Source organism: Oncorhynchus mykiss, chromosome 25, assembly GCF_057628025.1.
Source record: "Oncorhynchus mykiss isolate SJ-2025 chromosome 25, ASM5762802v1, whole genome shotgun sequence".
In the NCBI taxonomy this organism is placed as follows: Eukaryota; Metazoa; Chordata; class Actinopteri; order Salmoniformes; family Salmonidae; genus Oncorhynchus; species Oncorhynchus mykiss.
Window position 1 is genome coordinate 65,234,594 of NC_143046.1, and position 19,864 is coordinate 65,254,457.

Sequence of the window (19,864 nt, forward strand, 5' to 3'; positions counted from 1 at the left end):
GGCTTTCTCTTTTCTCTGTCTTTCTCTCCTCCCTCTCTTTTTCACTTCATCTTCTCTTCCTCCGTCCCTCCCCCTTTCCCAACTCGATCTGCCTCTCTAATTCTCTCTCCCTCACACACACAGATACACACACACACAGGAAGAGAGGAGCACACTTTCGAGGCGAGGATCTCTCTGACTGCTCCGCTCCACTCCGGGCTCCCTCCCATGGCAGACAGAGGACTGGAGAAGAGGAGGAATAGAGGAATACTGCAGTGACCAACCAGCTGCTCGCTCTCTCTCCCTCTCGCTGCTCCACTGCTTTCATCCCCTCTTTTTTTCTTTTTTTCTCCCCCCCCTGCCAATTATATCATGAACCTGTCTGCTGCTTGTTGATAAGGACAGCAAAACAGGGAGCAGTGGACAAGGCATTATTTTGTTGCTAAGGTAATGAATGAATGCTTCATTAGTTGGGAGATGTCAGGAGCATTGTATTGGCAGGCTGGTGTGGGTGAGGAGGACTGGCTGTGCATGATCAACTGCATGTCTGTTTTGTGCCTGTTGTGCATCAACTCTTCCCCACAGCTCAGAGTCTCCTGTTGAGGCTATAGGATTAGATGGTGAGTGTCAATGGTTTGTTAATCGGTTTGTTTTTGAGGGAATGCAGGAGTTATTTGATACATTGTCCAGCGGTGTGCTGATCTACTTGTTGTGGTTCTGGGGCTGTCTCTGTCTGTGAGCATGGAGATGTCAGTGTCTGTATGTCAGTGCCTGTGTTCCATCCGGTTAACTCTAACACAGACATCTAAGGGACTGGTGTTCTGTGAGGTTAGATTTGCATGCTTGCAGGTGTCATATAATTCATACAGACTGTCAAATAGTAGGAGAAATTGATCAAATTATATGATGTTAACGTAGTTTATGAACTCCTGGTTACTTAGACATTCTGCTAATCAATGTGGGCTGCAGACAGCTCCTCTATCCATCATCATGGTGGCAATAACAACACTGGATCAGAAGGGGCTTGATAGTACCATCATGTGCATGATTACTGCCTCCTGCTCCATAGCATAATGATCTCTGTGTGCTCAACAGTTGAAATCATTACTATGAGATACTCAACACAAACTTGTGTGTCTAGTGCTGTGCAGCTAGTCGCCTATTGAAGGTATTCAATCTCAATCCGATTCTCTCACCATTATAGTCTGTTTGTTGTGGATTACAATGCAGCAAGTGGCCACACTTCAAGACACAATTATGTAATTGTACTGAAACACACTCACCAGTGGCTGCTCTCAGACAAAATGTTGTTTTACTGATTCATGCCCTGTATGAACATTTCATTTCATGTCATTTTGTAAAGCTTGCGCCCTGCTGTTTCAGAATGTAGTGTGTCTTACACACAGTGTATCCTCCCTTCAGATAAACCACAATAACCTATGAGACTTTCCGGTAGTGGAACACAAATACTTATTCAATTGAAAAGCCCAGTCAGGCGTATGATAAGGCTTTATATATATATAAAACTGTTCCTGGAAGCTTTATCCTCTCTGTCTGTTCTATGTAGGGCTACTCCAAAATTATGAATGTGTCAAAGGATGTAATCCTCTCTTTTTCGCTGCCTGATGGATGATTACAAATGCTTATGCCAATCTGATGCACACTACAACTCAACTGGAGGTGGATACGATTGTAGCCTTGTGAAGTTATGAAAATCATTAGTTAAACAGAATGAATCATCCTGTAGAGAGGGAGGGAGAGAGAGAGAGAGAGAGAGCTGTAGTGGGATGGATATTGAATGGAGGTCATGTATAATCGCTTACGGTAGAATTTGAATCCTTACATCATGAGAGTACACAGGACTGGCAAGTCTGATCTAAGGTGAAGCACACTGTGTGGCTCATGGTGTCTTAGCCGTGCAAATGGTCAAGGTTTTAACCATAGTGGCCTAGTGTATTCAGCGATATGCTTATTGCACATCACCTACATTTACATTTACATTTTAGTCATTTAGCAGACGTTCTTATCCAGAACGACTTACAGTGCATTCATCTTAAGACAGCTAGGTGAGACAACTACATATCACAGTTGTAATAAGAACATTTTTCCTCAATAAAGCAGTTATCAGCAAAGTCAGCGCTGATATGCACAACACACTATCTACCACACTATCTACCTATTATCATTCCTATTTACAGTTTCCGACTCATTAATGTCCTGAACAACATTGAGTATCTATAGCTAATCAGTGGAAGGCTGTGCAATGCCCGATTATATATTATTGTTGCAAGGGAATTCTGCCACTTGGACTTACAGGCTTGACATTTTTCTTGGCTTTAGTTAGCTAGTTCATTTTCACTTCACTGTGCTGCATTACTGCTAAGGCTTTGTTACCGTGCAGTATTTTGAGAGCTGTTGTCAATGAAAAAAATGTCAAATGTTTTACATACAGATCTCATATGACTGTATTGAATTATATAAAAACAAATATATATAATGTATGATTTTAATATTTCTTTATAAAAATGTTGTTATTTGTTACATTTGACTGTGTAAAACCTAGCAGTACTACTTGTTTCTCTGTAAAACAAAAGCTAATTTACCAACATTTCTGAAAATGGATATACAGTGTTTTGGAATGAAAGTCTTCAAATATATCTGAACCAAGTGAAAGCATTGCTGTGAGGAACTATCAAAAATGGTCTATTTGGGCAACCTGAATAAATGAATATATACAGTATGATGAATCATTTTTTACAGTGATGTTGGTCCTCTCCTCTTACTCCCCTCTGCTTCCTGTCTCTCTATGCCCATGCAGCCTCCTGAGCCTAGGACACAGCAGGCATGGCGGAGGCATCCAGAGACCTGGGACAACAGGGTGTGGGGACAACCGATCCTGAGGACTCTCCCAACATGATAGTTTATAGAAAGGTATGTGTTTCTCTGACAGCCCATATAACATGGTATAGGACAATTTTATAATTTACAAGAAGGTACGGACTGTATAAGTAAGCACCCAATGTAGGTATCCATTGAAGACAGTAATGAATCTCACAGTGGTTCCTGACACCTCTCTCCTAATGTCTAGAACAGTTAAATCTCCATGTCTGAACCATAGGAATATGACAGGAAGAGCCACATCCAATGGCATGTAATGGAACATGTTCTAAACCCTCTCTCTGTGGGTTTAGACACAGTCACTGACGGGACCCACAATGGCCACAATAACCAATAACAACAATAACAACCCGGCAGACTGTCTGCACTCTGCAGCCCTCTGAAGTTTTAATAAGCTCTCCATCCGTTTGGGTTTGGGAGAGAAAAGTCCTTTATGTGTCAAGGGTAATTATACAATCCCTAAGGCACTTGAGTCTCAATGCCTGTCATTTGATTGGAGAGGAGAGAAGAGGAGAGGATGAGCTGCACCATGGGTAATGATGTAGTGTGGGACTCAGAGGAAGTAGCTGTTCCTCCAGGGTTGGGCTTGTCTGCTCTCTCTGGAGCCACTCGGCACAGGCAGGCCCATTCAAAAACCTGTCCCAATGTGCTGATGATGGAAAAACTAAAGCAAAGAGTTGACAGATCCAATTCCATTCTGTTATTTTTTGTCATTTTTGCTAATGACTATGTAATAGTGGGGAGAGATAAACAAATGATTTGATAAAAGAAATGGAGTCAGTAGGGGATGGATGATGACATGGTTCAAGAAAACATTTTTCACTGATTGAAGTTCTCCGAGCATGATTATAATGATAATGAAGAGTTGACATGATCCTGTGCCTTGTTCAGTGCTGAAATACATGTCCTAGAATGACCACTTAGCCCTCAAGCCTCCACTTCTCCTATCCACCTGAATGAGCAGTCAGAACATTAGCAGGTTTAATGTGGTTTAATGTGGTCACACGCCTTACAGAGATGTTGGACAGTGGCTTTACATGTCAGACACGACACAATCAAATGAAGATTGAAGCAAATGGAGACATCTTTAGCTCCTAGAGTACAGCATCTACAGATGTAGGATCTTAATTTGATCACCATATTGCAGGAGAACTTTCCTACAATGTAGGACATACCTTGTAGTGTATTTGAGGTTTAAAAATACTTCTGAAGTTTGTAATTTCCACTTTGAAATTTCAGACCTGATTTCCCTTAATAAAAAGGCATCAAACCGTATAAAAATGCCCATTATTTATAATGTACACAATTCACATTTCCTGTGGCTGCAGGCTTATTTTCCAGCTGTATCAAACTAGCTCATATTAAGATCCACAATCTGTAGCTGTCTGACACACTTCACTCTCATAAATATTCAACCTCCATAGATTGCAGATGGCTTTTCCAGCCTCTGATTGTTCCTGGCTGATGTATTCTGATTCAGACACTAAATTGCTGCCTGGCCTGAGGGCTGCCAGTGCTTCCCGATGAGGGCCTCAGTAATCACATGTTTGTATGAATGTATTTTTCATGCTCCTTATTCAGCTCCCTTTGAGCTGCAGGCATTCTGCTCTGATAACAGGTGTCCTATTGCCTACTGACGCTATAGAAAAGGACTTTGTGAGTGTACATGGAAACGCTTTTGAACGTTTCATTGAAAGTTGTTTTTCCAGGATCTTACATGCTTTGAAAGGGGCTGTCATGTTGTGGAACACCACCCGGGCCGGGCTGGGCCATTGATTATATGTTACTGTGGACACTGTAAGCGTTTTAAAACGTAATTCCTCTGTCCATTCTACGACTTGAAGCATTATGTTCTGACGGGTAGCTAATGCTACACAAGTCCTGCTGCTTTGGTTGAACAGGAACATTCATGTTTTAATCAACAACAACAACAACAACAACACCAGTAGTCAGATGATTATTGTGGATTAGCAGATTTACAGGGATATTACTTGAAGTGCCTTCAAAAAGTATTCACACCTCTTGACTCTTTCCACATTTTGTTGTCTTACTGCCTGCATTTAAAATGGATTAAAATTCGTTTTATGTCAGTGGTCTACACACAATACCCAATAATGTCAAAGTGGAATTATGTTTTTCAAATTTTGTACATATTAACAAAACTTGAAAAGTTGAAATATCCTGAGTCGATAAGTATTCAAACCCTTTGTTATTTTTTTATTTTTTATTTCACCTTTATTTAACCAGGTAGTCCAGTTGAGAACAAGTTCTCATTTACAACTGCGACCTGGCCAAGATAAAGCAAAGCAGTGCAACACAAACAACAACACAGAGTTACACATGGAATAAACAAATATACAGTCAGTAATTCAATAGAAAAGTCTATATACAGTGTGTGCAAATGAGGTATGATAGGGGAGATTTAAGGCAATAAATAGGCCATAGTGGCAAACAGTTCAGGAATAAACATTTGCTTAACAAGTCACATAATAAGTTGCATGGACTTGAATATCCCTTTGATCATGATGAGATTATGTCCCCATGTGGCCAGTGGTGACTTTAAAACAGTTACAGAGTTTAATGTCTGTTGTAGGAGAAAACTGAGGTTGGATAAAAAAACATTGTAGTTACTCCACAATACTAACCTAATTGACGGAGTGAAAAGAAGGAAGCCTGTACAGAATAAAAAATGTGTTTAAACATAGTGGTGGCTGCATCTTGTTATGGGTATGGGACTGTGGAGTTTTTCAGGATAAAAAATAAATGGAATGGCGATAAGAACAGGAAAACTCCCAGAGGAAAACCTGGTTCAGTCTGCTTTCTACCAGACACTGGGATAAGAATTCACTTTTCAGCAGGACAATAATCTAAAACACAAGGCCAAATCTACACTGGAGTTGCTTACCAAGGCTGAGTTAAAGTTTTGACTTAAATCTGCTTGAAAATATATGGCAAGACCTTACAATGGTTGTCTAGCAATGATCAACAACCAATTTGACAGAGTTTGAAGAATTCTGTTTTAATTTTACTAGGCACGTCAGTTAAGAACAAATTCTTATTTTCAATGACGGCCTAGGAACAGTGGGTTAACTGCCTGTTCAGGGGCAGAACGACAGATTTGTACCTTGTCAGCTCGGGGATTTATTAGTCCAACACTCTAACCACTAGGCTACCCTGCCGCCCCTGTAAAGAATAATGGGAAAGTGTTCTTAGAGACTTACCCAGAAAGACTTACAGCTGTAATCACTGCCAAAGGTGATTAGACACTGACTCATGGGGTTGAATACTTATCTAATCAAGATATATTCATGTTATATTTTTCATATATACAGTACCAGTCAAAAGTTTGGACACACCTACCCATTCCAGGGTTTTTCTTTATTTTTACAATGTTATACATTGTAGAATAATAGTGAAGACATCAAAATGATGAAGTAACACATGGAATCATGTAGTAACCAAAAAGTGTTAAACAAATAAAATATATTTGATATTTGTTATTCTTCAAAGTAGCCAACCTTTGCCTTGATGACAGCTTTGCAAACTATTGTCATTCTCTCAACCAGCTTCATGAAGTAATCGCCGGGAATGCATTTCAATTAACATTTGTGACTTGTTAAACGTTAATTTGTGGAATTTCTTTCCTTCTTAATTAGTTTAAGCTGTGTTGTGACAAGGTAAGGGTGGTATACAGAAGATAGCCCTATTTGGTAAAAGACCAAGTCCATATTATGACAAGAACAGCTCAAATAAGCAAAGAGAAACAACAGTCCATCATTATTTTAAGACATGAAGGTCAGTCAATCTGGACAATGTCAAGAACTTTTAAAGTTTATTCAAGTGCAGTCGCAAAAACCATCAAGCGCTATGATGAAACTGTCTCTCATGAGGACCGCCACAGGTAAGGAAGACCCAGAGTTACCGCTGCTCTAGAGGATAAGTTCATTAGAGTTACCAGCCTCAGAAATTGCAGCCCTAATAAATGCTTCACAGACTTTAAGTAACAGACACATCTCAACATCAACTGTTCAGAGGAGACTGCATGAATCAGGCCTTAATGGTCAAATTTCTGCAAAGAAACCACTGCTAAAGGACACCAATAATAAGAAGAGACTTGCTTGGGCCAAGAAACGCAAGCAATGGACATTAGATCCCTGGAAATCTGTCCTTTGGTCTGATTAGTCCAAATTTGCGATTTTTGGTTATAACCTCCGTCTTAGTGAGATGCGGAGTAGGTGAACGGATGATCTCTGCATGTGTGGTTCTCACCGTGAAGCATGGAGGAGGAGATGTGATGGTGTGGGGGTGCTTTGCTGGTTACACTGTCAGTTATTTATTTAGAATTCAAGGCACACTTAACTAGCATGGATACCACAGCATTCTGCAGTGATTCTGGTTTGCGCTTAGTGGGACTATCATTTGTTTTTCAACAGGACAATGACCCAACACACCTCCAGGCTATGTAAGGGCTGTTTGACCAAGCAGAAGAGTGATGGAGTACTGCATCAGATGACCTGGCCTTTGTTTAACACTTTTTTGATTATTACATGATTCTGTATGGGTTATTTTATAGTTTTGATGTCTTCACTACTATTCTACAATGTTGAAAATAGTATAAATAAAGAAAAACCCTTGAATGGGTAGGTGTGTCTAAACTTTTGACTGGTACTGTATATATTTTTACAAAAAATGTAATTGTTCTTCCACTTTGAAATTACAGGGTATTTTGTGTGGATCATTGACAAATCAATTACAATTAAATCAATTTTAATCCCACTTTGTAATACAACAAAATGTGGAAAAAGTCAAGGGGTGTGAACACTTTATGAAAGCACTGTACAGTATATATGGGAGAGAGGGGTAAGTTGAGCCAAAGGATTAGTTGAGCCATCCCTTGTTTCTAGGAAACCATACACAACATTTATAACGGGGTCTGTGAAGGAAGAAACCATACACAACATTTATAATGGAGTCTGTGAAGGAAGAAACCATACACAACATTTATAATGGAGTCTGTGAAGGAAGAAACCATACACAACATTTATAATGGAGTCTGTGAAGGAAGAAACCATTCACAACATTTATAATGGGGTCTGTGAAGGAAGAAACCATACACAACATTTATAATGGAGTCTGTGAAGGAAGAAACCACATGGAAAAAGCGGTAAGCAAGTTAGGTCCCAAAAAATGATTTTCACCAAGTCAAATGAATTTAATGTGTTGTAGGTTTCAAGAAACCAAAGTAGATATCTTTAAGAGTGTTTTATACATCAGTTGTGGTCTCTATAAGCTGCAATATGAGGTTATTAACCTAGAATGTAAGTGTATCCTGGTAGTTGTGTGGGCTAATATAGTCCAAATGTTTGCCCTCTGGTAAGTTGAGCCAATTGCATAGAGAAAGTAGCTAATTGCCATCATACCCCATACAAAGATGATACAATTTTGTCAGTTTTATGCGCAATATGCGTCGTATTTTTGCAATGTGTCATGCATATTATGAACTCAAATACATTTTTATTGTTACAGAGCAGACATCTTGATGCCCTGTGTATACAAATGTAAAACAAGAAGGAGTCTAGCCCCGCTTGAGATTCTTGAGAGAGAAGCCAAGGAAGTGAGAGAAGAGAAGAAGTCCATTCGAGCAGCAGCAATGAATGACCTTTTTTATGAATGACACTGAAGAAGTACACTGACAAAAAAGAAAACAAAACATGTACCTGTGCGAAAGCGAAAGCGAAGCTATGATAGAGTAGCAGAGGCAGTCTGAGATGCTGCCGATATCAAGAGTCTCGCAGACTAGACAGACAGACATGAGTGATTTCTTTCAATCAAAGAGACCTTACAAGATCTCTGAATTTCTGTGTTTCTGATGGTGGTACAACACCACAGACTCCTTTCTATCACTGACTTTCTGTATGTCCTATGCTTCATATCTCTAATTCCTCTGTATCTTTGATTATATGTGTGTGTGATGCTGAGTATGTGTGATGCTGAGGTATGTGTGATGCTGGGTATGTGATGTGTGATGCAGTGTTGAGGTTGAGGTGGCGGTGTACTCTAGCCCAGCTGCTCTGCATTTGAATGGCCCTCTGGGCAGGCAGCCTGGTGTAGTCAGTGTGAGATGGTGCTGAGGGAGGACCAGATGGTTATCAATATGCTCTGCTGCCGTCGTCCCCAAGGCCTGGTCACACTTCAGCCGGAAGAAATGCATTATCCTAATGCAAAGAACAACGGCCAGTCACAGTATAGCCCACTGATGGTACGGTATGAAAACATCATGCAGAGTTTTCACCCCAGTCTCTGTAGCTGTGAAGCTGTAATTGGTAGGACTATGTATTGACTTCAGGGCCGTGTCTAAGACTTTCTTTTGTTGAGAGCGAATTGCAATAATATTAACCTGGATGTGCAGTTAGACAAAACTGACTGTGCATTTACCCATTACAGAAAGCCTGACTACACAGAAAGTGAAGAATGCTTATCCTGTCTAGTCTTGGCTGTATTGTGTCTTATAAACTGGGTGGTTCAAGCCCTGAATGCTGATTGGCTGACAGCCGTGGTATACCACTGGTCTGATAAAACATTTATTTTTACTGCTCTAATTACATTGGTAACCAGTAGAATAGCAATAAGGCACCTCGGGGGGTTGTGGTATATGGCCAATATACCACAGCTAAGGGCTGTATCCAGGCACTCCGTGTTGTGTTGTGCTTAAGAACAGCCCTTAGCCGTGGTATATTGGCCATATACCACACCTCCTTGGGCTTATTGTTGAATTGTTCAATGTAGTTTTCTCTCAGAGAGGAATTGTTGAAGCAAAACAATATCATAACTGTGGCACACCTTATTGCTGCAAGACCTCTGTGAGAGAGCTCAATATGTAATGTATGCACACACACGTACACACGTACACACACACCTGTCCTGCTTAATGGCCCCTACCCATTTTGTGTGTTTTGTCTTACTTTGTCTGGCATGTTTAAGGCAATACATGGAGGACAAATTAATGCAAGTGGCGGGAGCTGTGTGAAAACCAGCCTGTGACAAGGATCTCTGCTGTGCTGGAAAATGCAATTATTAATAGACTATTAATAGACAAGTCAGCTCTCCAGTCCCCAGGACAAATGTGTCTCCCCCCCTCATTATTCTGTGACTCTGTTCTAACTCTGGGTTCTTCTCTGTGGCAGTGGCTTGCTGTATACACAACTATTGTTGTCCGGGAACTCATGGGATGCTTTCTCTCTGCCTAAAGAGAATCAAGTGTTGGTTCTGTGTTTCATGTTTGTTACCCCATTTGTACCCCATTTGTACCCCATTTGTACCTGAAGTGTGAGTGTATAGCTGTGCTCTGCATGGTCTTATAAACTTCCAATACAGATGGTTCTTGAACAATTGTTAGTGTGTTAATATTGATCTTGAGGGACTAACACTTCAATGAGTCCCGCAGAGGCCTAGTTGAGGAGTCAATTCAGCACCCTGCCTACAGTTATTGTTCCAACACAACACAAAGTACACTGTGTGTAATTTTTTAAATACAGCTCTTTTAAAGCTGCACTATGCAGAAACCACTCTGCCATTTCCTGGTTGCAAAAATGTTAATAGTTCACCTAATTTCAGTTTATGTGGCAAAACAACCAAGTATAGTGTAGAGAATCATTGTACAATCTAAACCGCTGTGAAATATATTTTCCATAACCAACAATATTGTATTTTCAACTGTGTAAAGCTTGTGTACAAAACCTAAAGTAAAAGACACAAAATGAAACTTAAGATCGGGAAGCATAGAAATAGCGCATGTAACAGATCTACCACTTCTTATTCTTGCTTTCAATGAGATCTATAATGCACATTTCTATATGAATTTGGTCAGGTCTCCCAAAAAGTTACATATTGTAGCTTTAAATGTGAACGCTCTTTTGCTTGGTGGATGGACTATTCAGGCTGCTTTAAGCCTGTATCCCTAGGATGAGAAGATTTAAATATAAAGTATACTCCAACTGATATAATAGTCACAGTCAAGTAATGCTACTAATATTTTAACCAGCTGTTATGTTTTACCAGCCCTCTGAGACCTAAAGGTCATTACAGTTCAATGCACATGAGAATACATGTTTTACAACATATTACACAGCAGAATGAATGGCTCGAATCATGGAACCGGCTAGCATACTGTTTTCTCTCTCTCTCTCTCTATCTCTCTCTCTCTCTCTCTATCTCTCTCTCTCTCTATCTCTCTCTCTCTCTCTCTCTCTCTCTCTCTCTCTCTCTCTCTCTCTCTCTCTCTCTCTCTCTCTCTCTCTCTCTCTCTCTCAGCGACAGCTTCCACTCACAGATGAACAGGAGACATTATAGAGCAGCCCTCACCTCACCTTACCCCCCGCCCCACATCCATTATCTCACCACAGGAAGGACTTGGCTCAGTTAGGGATTATTTATTTGTTACCCCCAGCTGTGAGTAAGAGAAGGCCAGAGACACAGGCAGGCATGCTCTACACTGGAACAGGTCTGAGGATGGAGGCCTGTCTGCCTGCACTGACCATGAATCACTCTCCACTCACCCTTAGGTGCCTCTGGGATAGGGGAGGATAGTGGAGGATATCTTAGTACTCAGTATATCTTATAAGACTCTCCCCATCATGGTGTCCATTGGCTCCTCTTCACGGTTCCTGTACGCACTTTAGATAACACGGTCCAAATGGACACACTTGTTGTCAACTGTAGTGCTGGGTATGAGGCATACCGCTACTTTATCAAGCATGAATGGTTTTACAAGCGTGTCCACTGGTGCCAAGGCAGGCATTTCAGAAGTGCTGGCATGGTGTCACTCATACGATTGCGCTCAAGCTTGTGTATTGAGGCCAGGCTTGGTCTCCAAACTGTCTGCGTATTCCAGTTTTGATACTGTTGTATTATAAAGGCTATCTCAAATTGTCACACAACACTAACGCTCCCTCTCTTTAGACTGTAATGGACTTTTTGAGAATTATTTTACCCATCCAAATTGTAATTATGCAGATATCCCCTAAAAATCCTGGAGGTTTGCTAAAACAACATTTTTATTGTATCATTTGCAGTATGTATTTCGTTAAAGGGATTATTCACCACTAAATAGTGAAAACACTGTGAAGAAATTAAGGGCTTTTCTCCAGCTAGCTGGGGGACATCTTCTCAGTGAGGATTCTCTCTCTGCTCTCTCTCCATCTGTACTGGTACTACAAGTCAAGGGAGGAATCAGGCACCACGCTGCCCCAACTGCTGCATGCCCCACAACCCCCTTAGGTCGCGCCTCACCCACCGCAGGCGGCAATACAGCTTGGAACTCCAGAGTAGGGTAAATGGAACATGCCTTAAATACCATCTTACAGTAGATATGCCCAGCAATTGGGTATGACAACCTCCACCCCACAGGGATAGAGTTGAAGACGATTTGTCTTTCAATGATATTTAAATCAGTTGAAATGCAATCAAATCAATGATCAGGCGGGCTCTGAAATCTTTGATTTGAAATCCCTGTCCTTTAGTGTGTGACGTGTAAACAGAACAGCTGCTCTCGTCATTTCTCCATGACCTGTCTGGGTGAAAGGACCGAATCCTCTCTGGTCTGACAGTTAGGCATGTGATTGGCAGGCCTCTCTGTGGGTGGCCTGTTGACTGGTGCTGTTGACACACTGAATGAAGCTCTGGACTGGAGAGTTGCACCATCCATTAGATCAGGTTTCGGTCCTGCCCCCCCCCCCCCCCCTCCCCCTCCCCGCTAAGAACCTGGTGTGCCCAGGACTGAATTTGGGAAGCCCTGCACTAGATCACAGAGTCTGTGGCTATTTGACCTTATCTCAGGGAAGTAGAGCAACATGAGGCTCAGTGAACCTGCCACAGTCAAACATATTCTACTGTATTCTACCAGTCAATATTTGGCTCTTCTAATGGAGCCTTTCTGTTAGTCTGTTTCAGCTTCCAATGCAGCACCGACTTCAATACAGGCACATTCAAACCTCTGGAGGTCGTGGTCTAAGAAACAGTGTTTTTGCTAAATGCTCCAGTAGATTTTCACACTGTATGCTGTTTCTGTGTTGTGCTCGCAGCCAGTGATGCCGGGGACTGCAGGCTACTCATGCTGTCTCCTCAAAGCCATAGGGCAGAGGGGCTTGAGGAAGAATGTGAGATCACAGATAAACAATGAGAGAATATAGTCACACACTTAATGTTGGGTCAAGCATGACAGTGGATGGCTGCTTTTTTACATCTGACAGTAAGCCAGTGTGGGCCTAGCGTTCAATCTTAATATTGCTGTGTTTCACTAGTGTCACAGAATAACATTGTGGAAATATTGTGTTGATCATGTAAAACACTTTCAGCAACTTAACATATCACCATCTGCTCTCCTTTCATGTCTGTTTTGATGACGATCTGAGGCATGCAGATTGGTTTTCTTCAACATAGCATTTGAATAATCTCCTTGTAGCATATAGAACAAGTCATCAGGTCAGGATAACATTGGTCTGTAAGGTAAGGATGGACTGTGGTGTTCCTGGAGTGTCGGAGGGTCTCTGTAATTGTCTGTCTGATGTGGGCGAAGCATGGATGAGTCACCCGCCGCAAATGTTAATCACCACAGCCAACTCGTCTTCCTGGAGAGCCCTCAGAGGGCCAGACTATTGGCCTGGGTTCATGGACCTGCATCAGAATAGCTGATTACCCGCCAGGATTCACTGACAGCTCACCCAATTGGAACCGTTCTGCGTGGTTTAGCTTCTTGTGTTTCTCATTGTCAGAAAGCCACAGCTCAATGGCGGAAAAAGCAAGCAGGAAGAAATACAACCTGGCCTGGTGATTAGAATGTTCTCAATCATGTATCCATTTTTAAGCTATCGTCCCAGAAAACAATATTACCATACCTGATCCATGTTGCTAAGACAAGGTATAAGGTCAGAGTGGATTGACTACAGTTGAATAACAACCATCTGCAGCAAATAGAATATACATAACCAGCTTGAATATTTTAATATTAAGTCTTGTCCTCAGTGTCATGTAGGCAGACAAAGGTAAATGGAGATTTTCAAGTAAAGAAAGTTAAACTAGCTGGCATTTATGTGAGTGTTAGAAACCACACGATCATGTTCTCTCTCTCTCTCTCTCTCTCTCTCTCTCTCTCTCTCTCCCTCTCTCTTTCTCTAGCTGTCTCCCACTCTCTCTGTCTCTCACGTTGTTTCTCTCTCTCTCTCTCTCTCTCTCTCTCTCTCTCTCTCACGCTGTTTCTCTCTCTGTCTTGAAAATAGCTGTCAACCTCAACAGAGAGAGTCTTTACACAGACCTCAACTAACCACCAAGGACTAATGTGTACAGAATCTCACTCTTATTTGTCTGTCTATAACTCAAAAGGCTGTGGTCAGAATATTCATCTCAAATGCCTCACCACATTTATTCCACAGTGCAACGAAATTCCCTACAAAGGGAAAATGCAGGCAATGCCCATCTCCTGGAGGGAGGTAAAGACTGTGGAACATGGAAGGCATTATCTCATTTTGACTGATGACCTATTACATGATATATAGACAAAGATATTACAGTGGGAACTAAGTACAGAATCTATCAGAGGTGAAATAACATTCAGTAAACCCACAATGGCTCAAAACTGCTTACCTCTACCTGCTACAGGGCTCATTTTCTAAGACTGAAATGCACAAAGCCCTGAATTTGAGCCTACATTAACTTAAAGTGGATATTAGTCTTCATAAGGTCAGAGGGAAGGCGGAAAAAGAGCCCTAAAGCTTTTAAGCACACAATAATCATGTGAATCAATACGGCCCAGAACAGAGAAGAGTTAGGGCTCTGCTGAAGTCAGACTGAAACACGAGAAGAAGCTAAAATGGTTATTCCCATGTTCTGATGCCATACCAGAAATGGAGTTACCAACAAATGCACATTTATAAACATATGTATATTTTTCACTGAGCAACCTTTGATAGCACAACTGTGTGTTCAATTGTTGCTTGCTTTACATGGCTTTTTTGTACTTTGCTAATCCCCTAAAGACCTAATTGCTTCTGCGATGCTGTCACATGCTTATTCACTTTGGGAGTGGAGGAAAAAGCATCTCCAGAACAGAACAGCGCTGTAAGCTTTCCCTTAAAGACTGCTGGATGTTGAGTTCGCAGCACCACCAGAACAGCACTGTGTTAGAAGAACTGTGTAAATTAGACAATTATTTGATGTTGGTTAAATAATAATATGATTCAGCTAAGGTACTAAGGTGCAAAATCTTGTCTGGGACACATTCTGTGATAAGCCCAACGTCTTCTGTTTGCTGAAAACCACTGGCTAGACTAGTTTGATCTGGAGCTAAATGGCAACGTAACATGAAGAGACTACAAAAGGTACTGTTTTCTGTGCCCAGATGACAGTATAACTGTTTTTAGAATTAAATGGCCGCAACCCCATGTGAACTTGTGTACAGCAGGATCCAAGCTCAATGTCACCCAGCTCGTCCGCACACTCCAATGGCTTTCAGTCGAAGCACACATCATCTTCAAGACCCTGGTGCTTGCCTAGGGGGAAGGCCCCTTCCTTACCCTCAGGCTATACTCAACCCCTAAAAAAGAAATGGCACTTGTCTTCTAGCACTGACTTTGCTGATAAGTACTTAATTGAGGGAAAATGAACTCACTACGATTGGGATGTTGTTGTTTCACCTAGCTATCTGGAGATTAATGCACTAATTGCTCTGGAAAGAACGTCTGCTAAATGACTAAAACATAACATGCAAAATGATCCATCTAAACATTGTTGCATAATAAGAAGTATGCACAACATTAGGAGATTTTGAATCTCTACAGAAATGAAATTCTATCATCTCAGCTCACTCTGGTTTAGGTAACAGCTACCCAACATTACTCCGATATGGCATTTAGGGGATGAGTTTTCTCTACCATGAAAACTGACTCCCAGAAATACAGGCCTCATTCCCACAGTCTGACAGGAACATCAGCAAACACTACTGCTCTGGGAGTCTTTGACATTTCACATTCAGAGTCACATGTTTGCCTTTTTCTCTCTTTCATGTCCTTAATTCTTGGTGCATTAATAGCTTATCTGTGTTTTGGAGAGAAAGATTCCAATTCCTTTCCTGGAATATGGCCCTAAGCAGGGGCCTTTTTAGAAGGAAAATTACAAGATAATTGGGTCCTGAGGCAGGTATGGCCAAGCATTTTGCCTGCACAGTAACTCACTGAATTACAAGCAGCTGCCACGCTCAGATACGACTAGCAGATAGAAAAATACAAAAATGACATTTCACTTCATTTTGAAATATAGTGGCAGGATATTAGATCACAAAGCATGGCTCATGTCTCAGTGGGTTAGGTCTTCAATAATGCAGGGGGTGTATTGCTCTAGTAGCAAAATCCACCTCCACTGACATGATAGATTGTTTGTTTTATTCTCCCCTGAAGTAAAATGATAAAAGATTCATAAGTTACTATACATTTGATTGTTTGGTTGCTGCTGTGCTGCTGGCCCTAGCCAGCACTGGATAGGGACTGCTATCTGCTAAGACAATCATACTGTTCAACACTGAGTGGGGCCTGGATAGTATGAAAGATCAACACAGTCTCACAATCAATTCGTGCATATGTGTACAAAATGCATTTCAGCAAATTTAGTGTGTTTTTGTACGTTTTTCTGGCTTAATTCGTGAGAAAAGACACACATTTATGTGCTTCTTAATTCATGCGAAAAGACACAAATTGACACAAATTTATGTGCTTCTTAATTTGTGCGAAAAGACACAAATTTAACCAGTAGGCTACACACAAGCCTTTTCAACAACCATATAGACGCGATAGTTTATATTTAATTTTTGTTCTTAAACTCGGATCAGCAAAATCCCTTGAGTTGCGCACCTTATGCAGGTTTGGTCCTCGGCTGGTTGTCATGTGTCCATATGTGGTGTGGTCATGATGTCTAGGTCCGCTTGTCAACGGATGTGGAAAGCATAGTGCAACCTAGGAGTTTGGTTTCTAGTTTTGAGTCGGTTGATCCACTTCCATCTCTGACACGTGGAAACCGGAGGGGGGAAGGGGGGGGGGGGGGTGCACTCCACACATTTGCGTGTAGGCCGGAGGGGTCCGGGCGCGGCCGGCCAAAGTTGTGGGCCCCATGGTTGCCCACTTGTAGATTGACCCATTGGTTGGGTTAAAGAGCCGTCTGTCCGTAGGTTGCAAAGGCTTGTGTGCCTACTGGTTAAATTCGTGTCTTTTCGCACAAATTAAGTAGCACATAAATTCATGTATTTTCAAACGAATTGAACCACACAAAAATGCACAAAAACGCACGAAATCTGCTGAAATACATTTTGTACATATATGCGCGAATTGGATGTGAGGCTGGGCTGGAAAGATAGATATATATTATTACTGAAATATATCTTCCAAACCACATTGCTAATTTATTCCATCATTAGAACATCCTCCCGATCACAGACAGGCAACAGGGCTGTGTTAGAGGGAGGCGGCGGCTGTAGCCTGCTGAATGTAACATATCCCATTATAAAACACTTGTTTTCACTCTCTGATTCAATCAAATAGCCTCCCTACCATCAAATACCTCCAGGCTAATATGTGGTTATTAAAAGGCCATTAGAGGATCATAATAAGTGGCCTGGCAGGGAGAGGATGACAAGGTGACAAAGGCCACTGAACCTTCCCCTCTGTCTGTCAGGAGAACGAGGAGCCAGCCATCAACCAGGAAGGGGACAGCTACAACCTCATCTGAGGGGAGCAATGCTAGTGACTCTAGTACTCTGTGGCTCTAAGTAGGTAGAATGTCAAACTTGTAAGGAAATTTGAGCTTTTAAAACACTGTTCTGCACTCATTATTGAGTTCAGCTCTCATTGAAGTAGGGGGGTTCTCAGAAAATCAGTTGCTGATTCCTTTCCCATATAAAGCACACTCTGCACATTGCTACATTGATCCTGGTGTGTTCATGTTGCTCTCCAACAGCAGAGTGGGTTCCTAATAGTCTCTATATGTCACTGAGGGAGCCAGTGGGCATTTCCCCTAGTGATGCACTGGTGAGGCTCCTTGGTTCTCTCAGAACATACTTTTTCAATTTGTCTCCCTGTTGTAAGAGCAGCATCCTACCTTCTTAATTTGGGAATGTTCTAGTAACACTCTAGAGGGCCAAACACAGGATACAGGTAACGGGCCCAGTGCTGCATAGAGGAGGGTTGTCACACTGTGAGGGAAAGTAATGGGACCATTGATTCATGAAGCCATAAAAACCTTCACTCTATCAGGGCAAGGGCCATGACAGATAATCCATGTGTGTCTTAAAAGTCAAGGGTCATGACAGATAATCCATGTGTGTCTTAAAGGTCAAGGGTCATTACCTCACTGATTGCCTGTGTGCAATCATTAAGGATTAAGATAGAAGACAGCATCATTTTGGGGTGTGGCAATTGTGTATTCTTCTATCCTTGACAGGGACTGCAGCGATGCAGTGTTATCAGATTGTACATGGTACTCTATCATGAGAGTCGTTTAGTGTGAATTAAGAACAGATGGCTTCATATAATGGCAACATCAGGAGAAAAAAAGAGAAAACATCCCTGTTTATCAAGACTTTGGTAAACTGTGTGTGTGTGTGCGTGTGTGTGTGTGTGTGTGTGTGTGTGTGTGTGTGTGTGTGTGTGTGTGTGTGTGTGTGTGTGTGTGTGTGTGTGTGTGTGTGTGTGTGTGTGTGTGTGCGCTCTAATGAATGGGATAAGGTGGCTCCACCCTAACCCACATTCATTTTCCGTGTAACCAGAGAAGGCCTGAGCAGGAAACAAACCGTTTTATTTCAACACCTTTTGCTGTTATTTTAACTCTTGAAATACCAATGACCTGTTAGCATCCAATGAGCATGTATGGTCAGGAATACACTGACCATACATCTTGGTGCAGAATGTCAATGTGTCCACTGCATCAGCAATATTCTGGTCATTTCATTATAACACTCTGACTAGACAGCTGTGAACAGACATAAAAAAGGCTTGTTTGGAGGACTTCAGGCTGCCTCTGTCTCTGATAGCCCACCACTGTTTTGTGCATTAGTAATAATGACAGGCTAGAGAAAAGGCATAGCAAGCATTTGTATCTGCAGTGAAGATACCTACTTTACAGGACAGTAACTGGTCAGTAGTCATTTCAGTAATAAGTAGAGATTGATCAAATTAGTTAAATTCCAACAAACCAAAAACTTCAAGGAGTCGGTCTAATAACACAAAAAATTGCCTTCTCTGCGCTTTGATTGGCATGGCACACTGCAGCCCACGGGCCTTGCTTGTCCTGTCCTCCCTCCAGCACCCAAGGAGTAGTGTACTCTGTAATGAAGGAATATAATTCCTCCTTCTCTCACATAAGGAACAAGTGGGTCCATGTAGATGTAGATGAGTCAGATGAGTGCCTAAGGAAACCATCTTCCCACTAACCAAGTCACCACAACCCAGTGACAGACAGGAAAAGACCCTGAGGCACTCAATGTTAACATTGCAAAGTCAAACATGAATAATGCATACTGTGGTTTTCTTAAGCTTCATGAACCCTCCCTGTGCATTTATTTGGTATATCAGTAAGACCAGAACTTAGACTTGGATTGGATGTAAAGATGTTGAGCTACCACAATGAAAATAGCAACAGTCTGTAACTGATTCTGTCTCAGCTGTGAGTATGTTGTCTCCTGTTTGTATAACAACCTACATTGTTCATCTCGCAGCCACTCCAGATAGATAAATTCAGTTGTTGCTTTTTATGTTGAGCACATCACGACAAAGCGTACGCATCCGAACCAGCATGGTCCTCTCATACACCCCTTATTCTCATCCAGACAGGGCTAATGAAGAGAGAGAGAGTGGGCTTCACTGACTGCAGCAGCTAAATTGGTATCAGTACAGGGTGGCCGTGATCCATCTGATGCCCACAGAGAGAATCTATCTATCTCTGTGCAGCTTGC

General features: G+C 41.7%; 1 protein-coding gene across 1 annotated transcript in view; it reads left to right on the forward strand.

The window, feature by feature from the left end:
• Window positions 1-19,864, forward strand: part of LOC110505520 (regulator of G protein signaling 6) — a 76,332-nt gene continuing 56,468 nt past the window's right edge. The window contains exons 1-2 of the mRNA XM_021584793.3: window positions 1-426; window positions 2,798-2,910. Coding sequence (XP_021440468.3) covers window positions 2,824-2,910 — 87 coding nt within the window. The 5' untranslated portion in view covers window positions 1-426; window positions 2,798-2,823. The remainder of the gene's footprint in view (window positions 427-2,797; window positions 2,911-19,864) is intronic.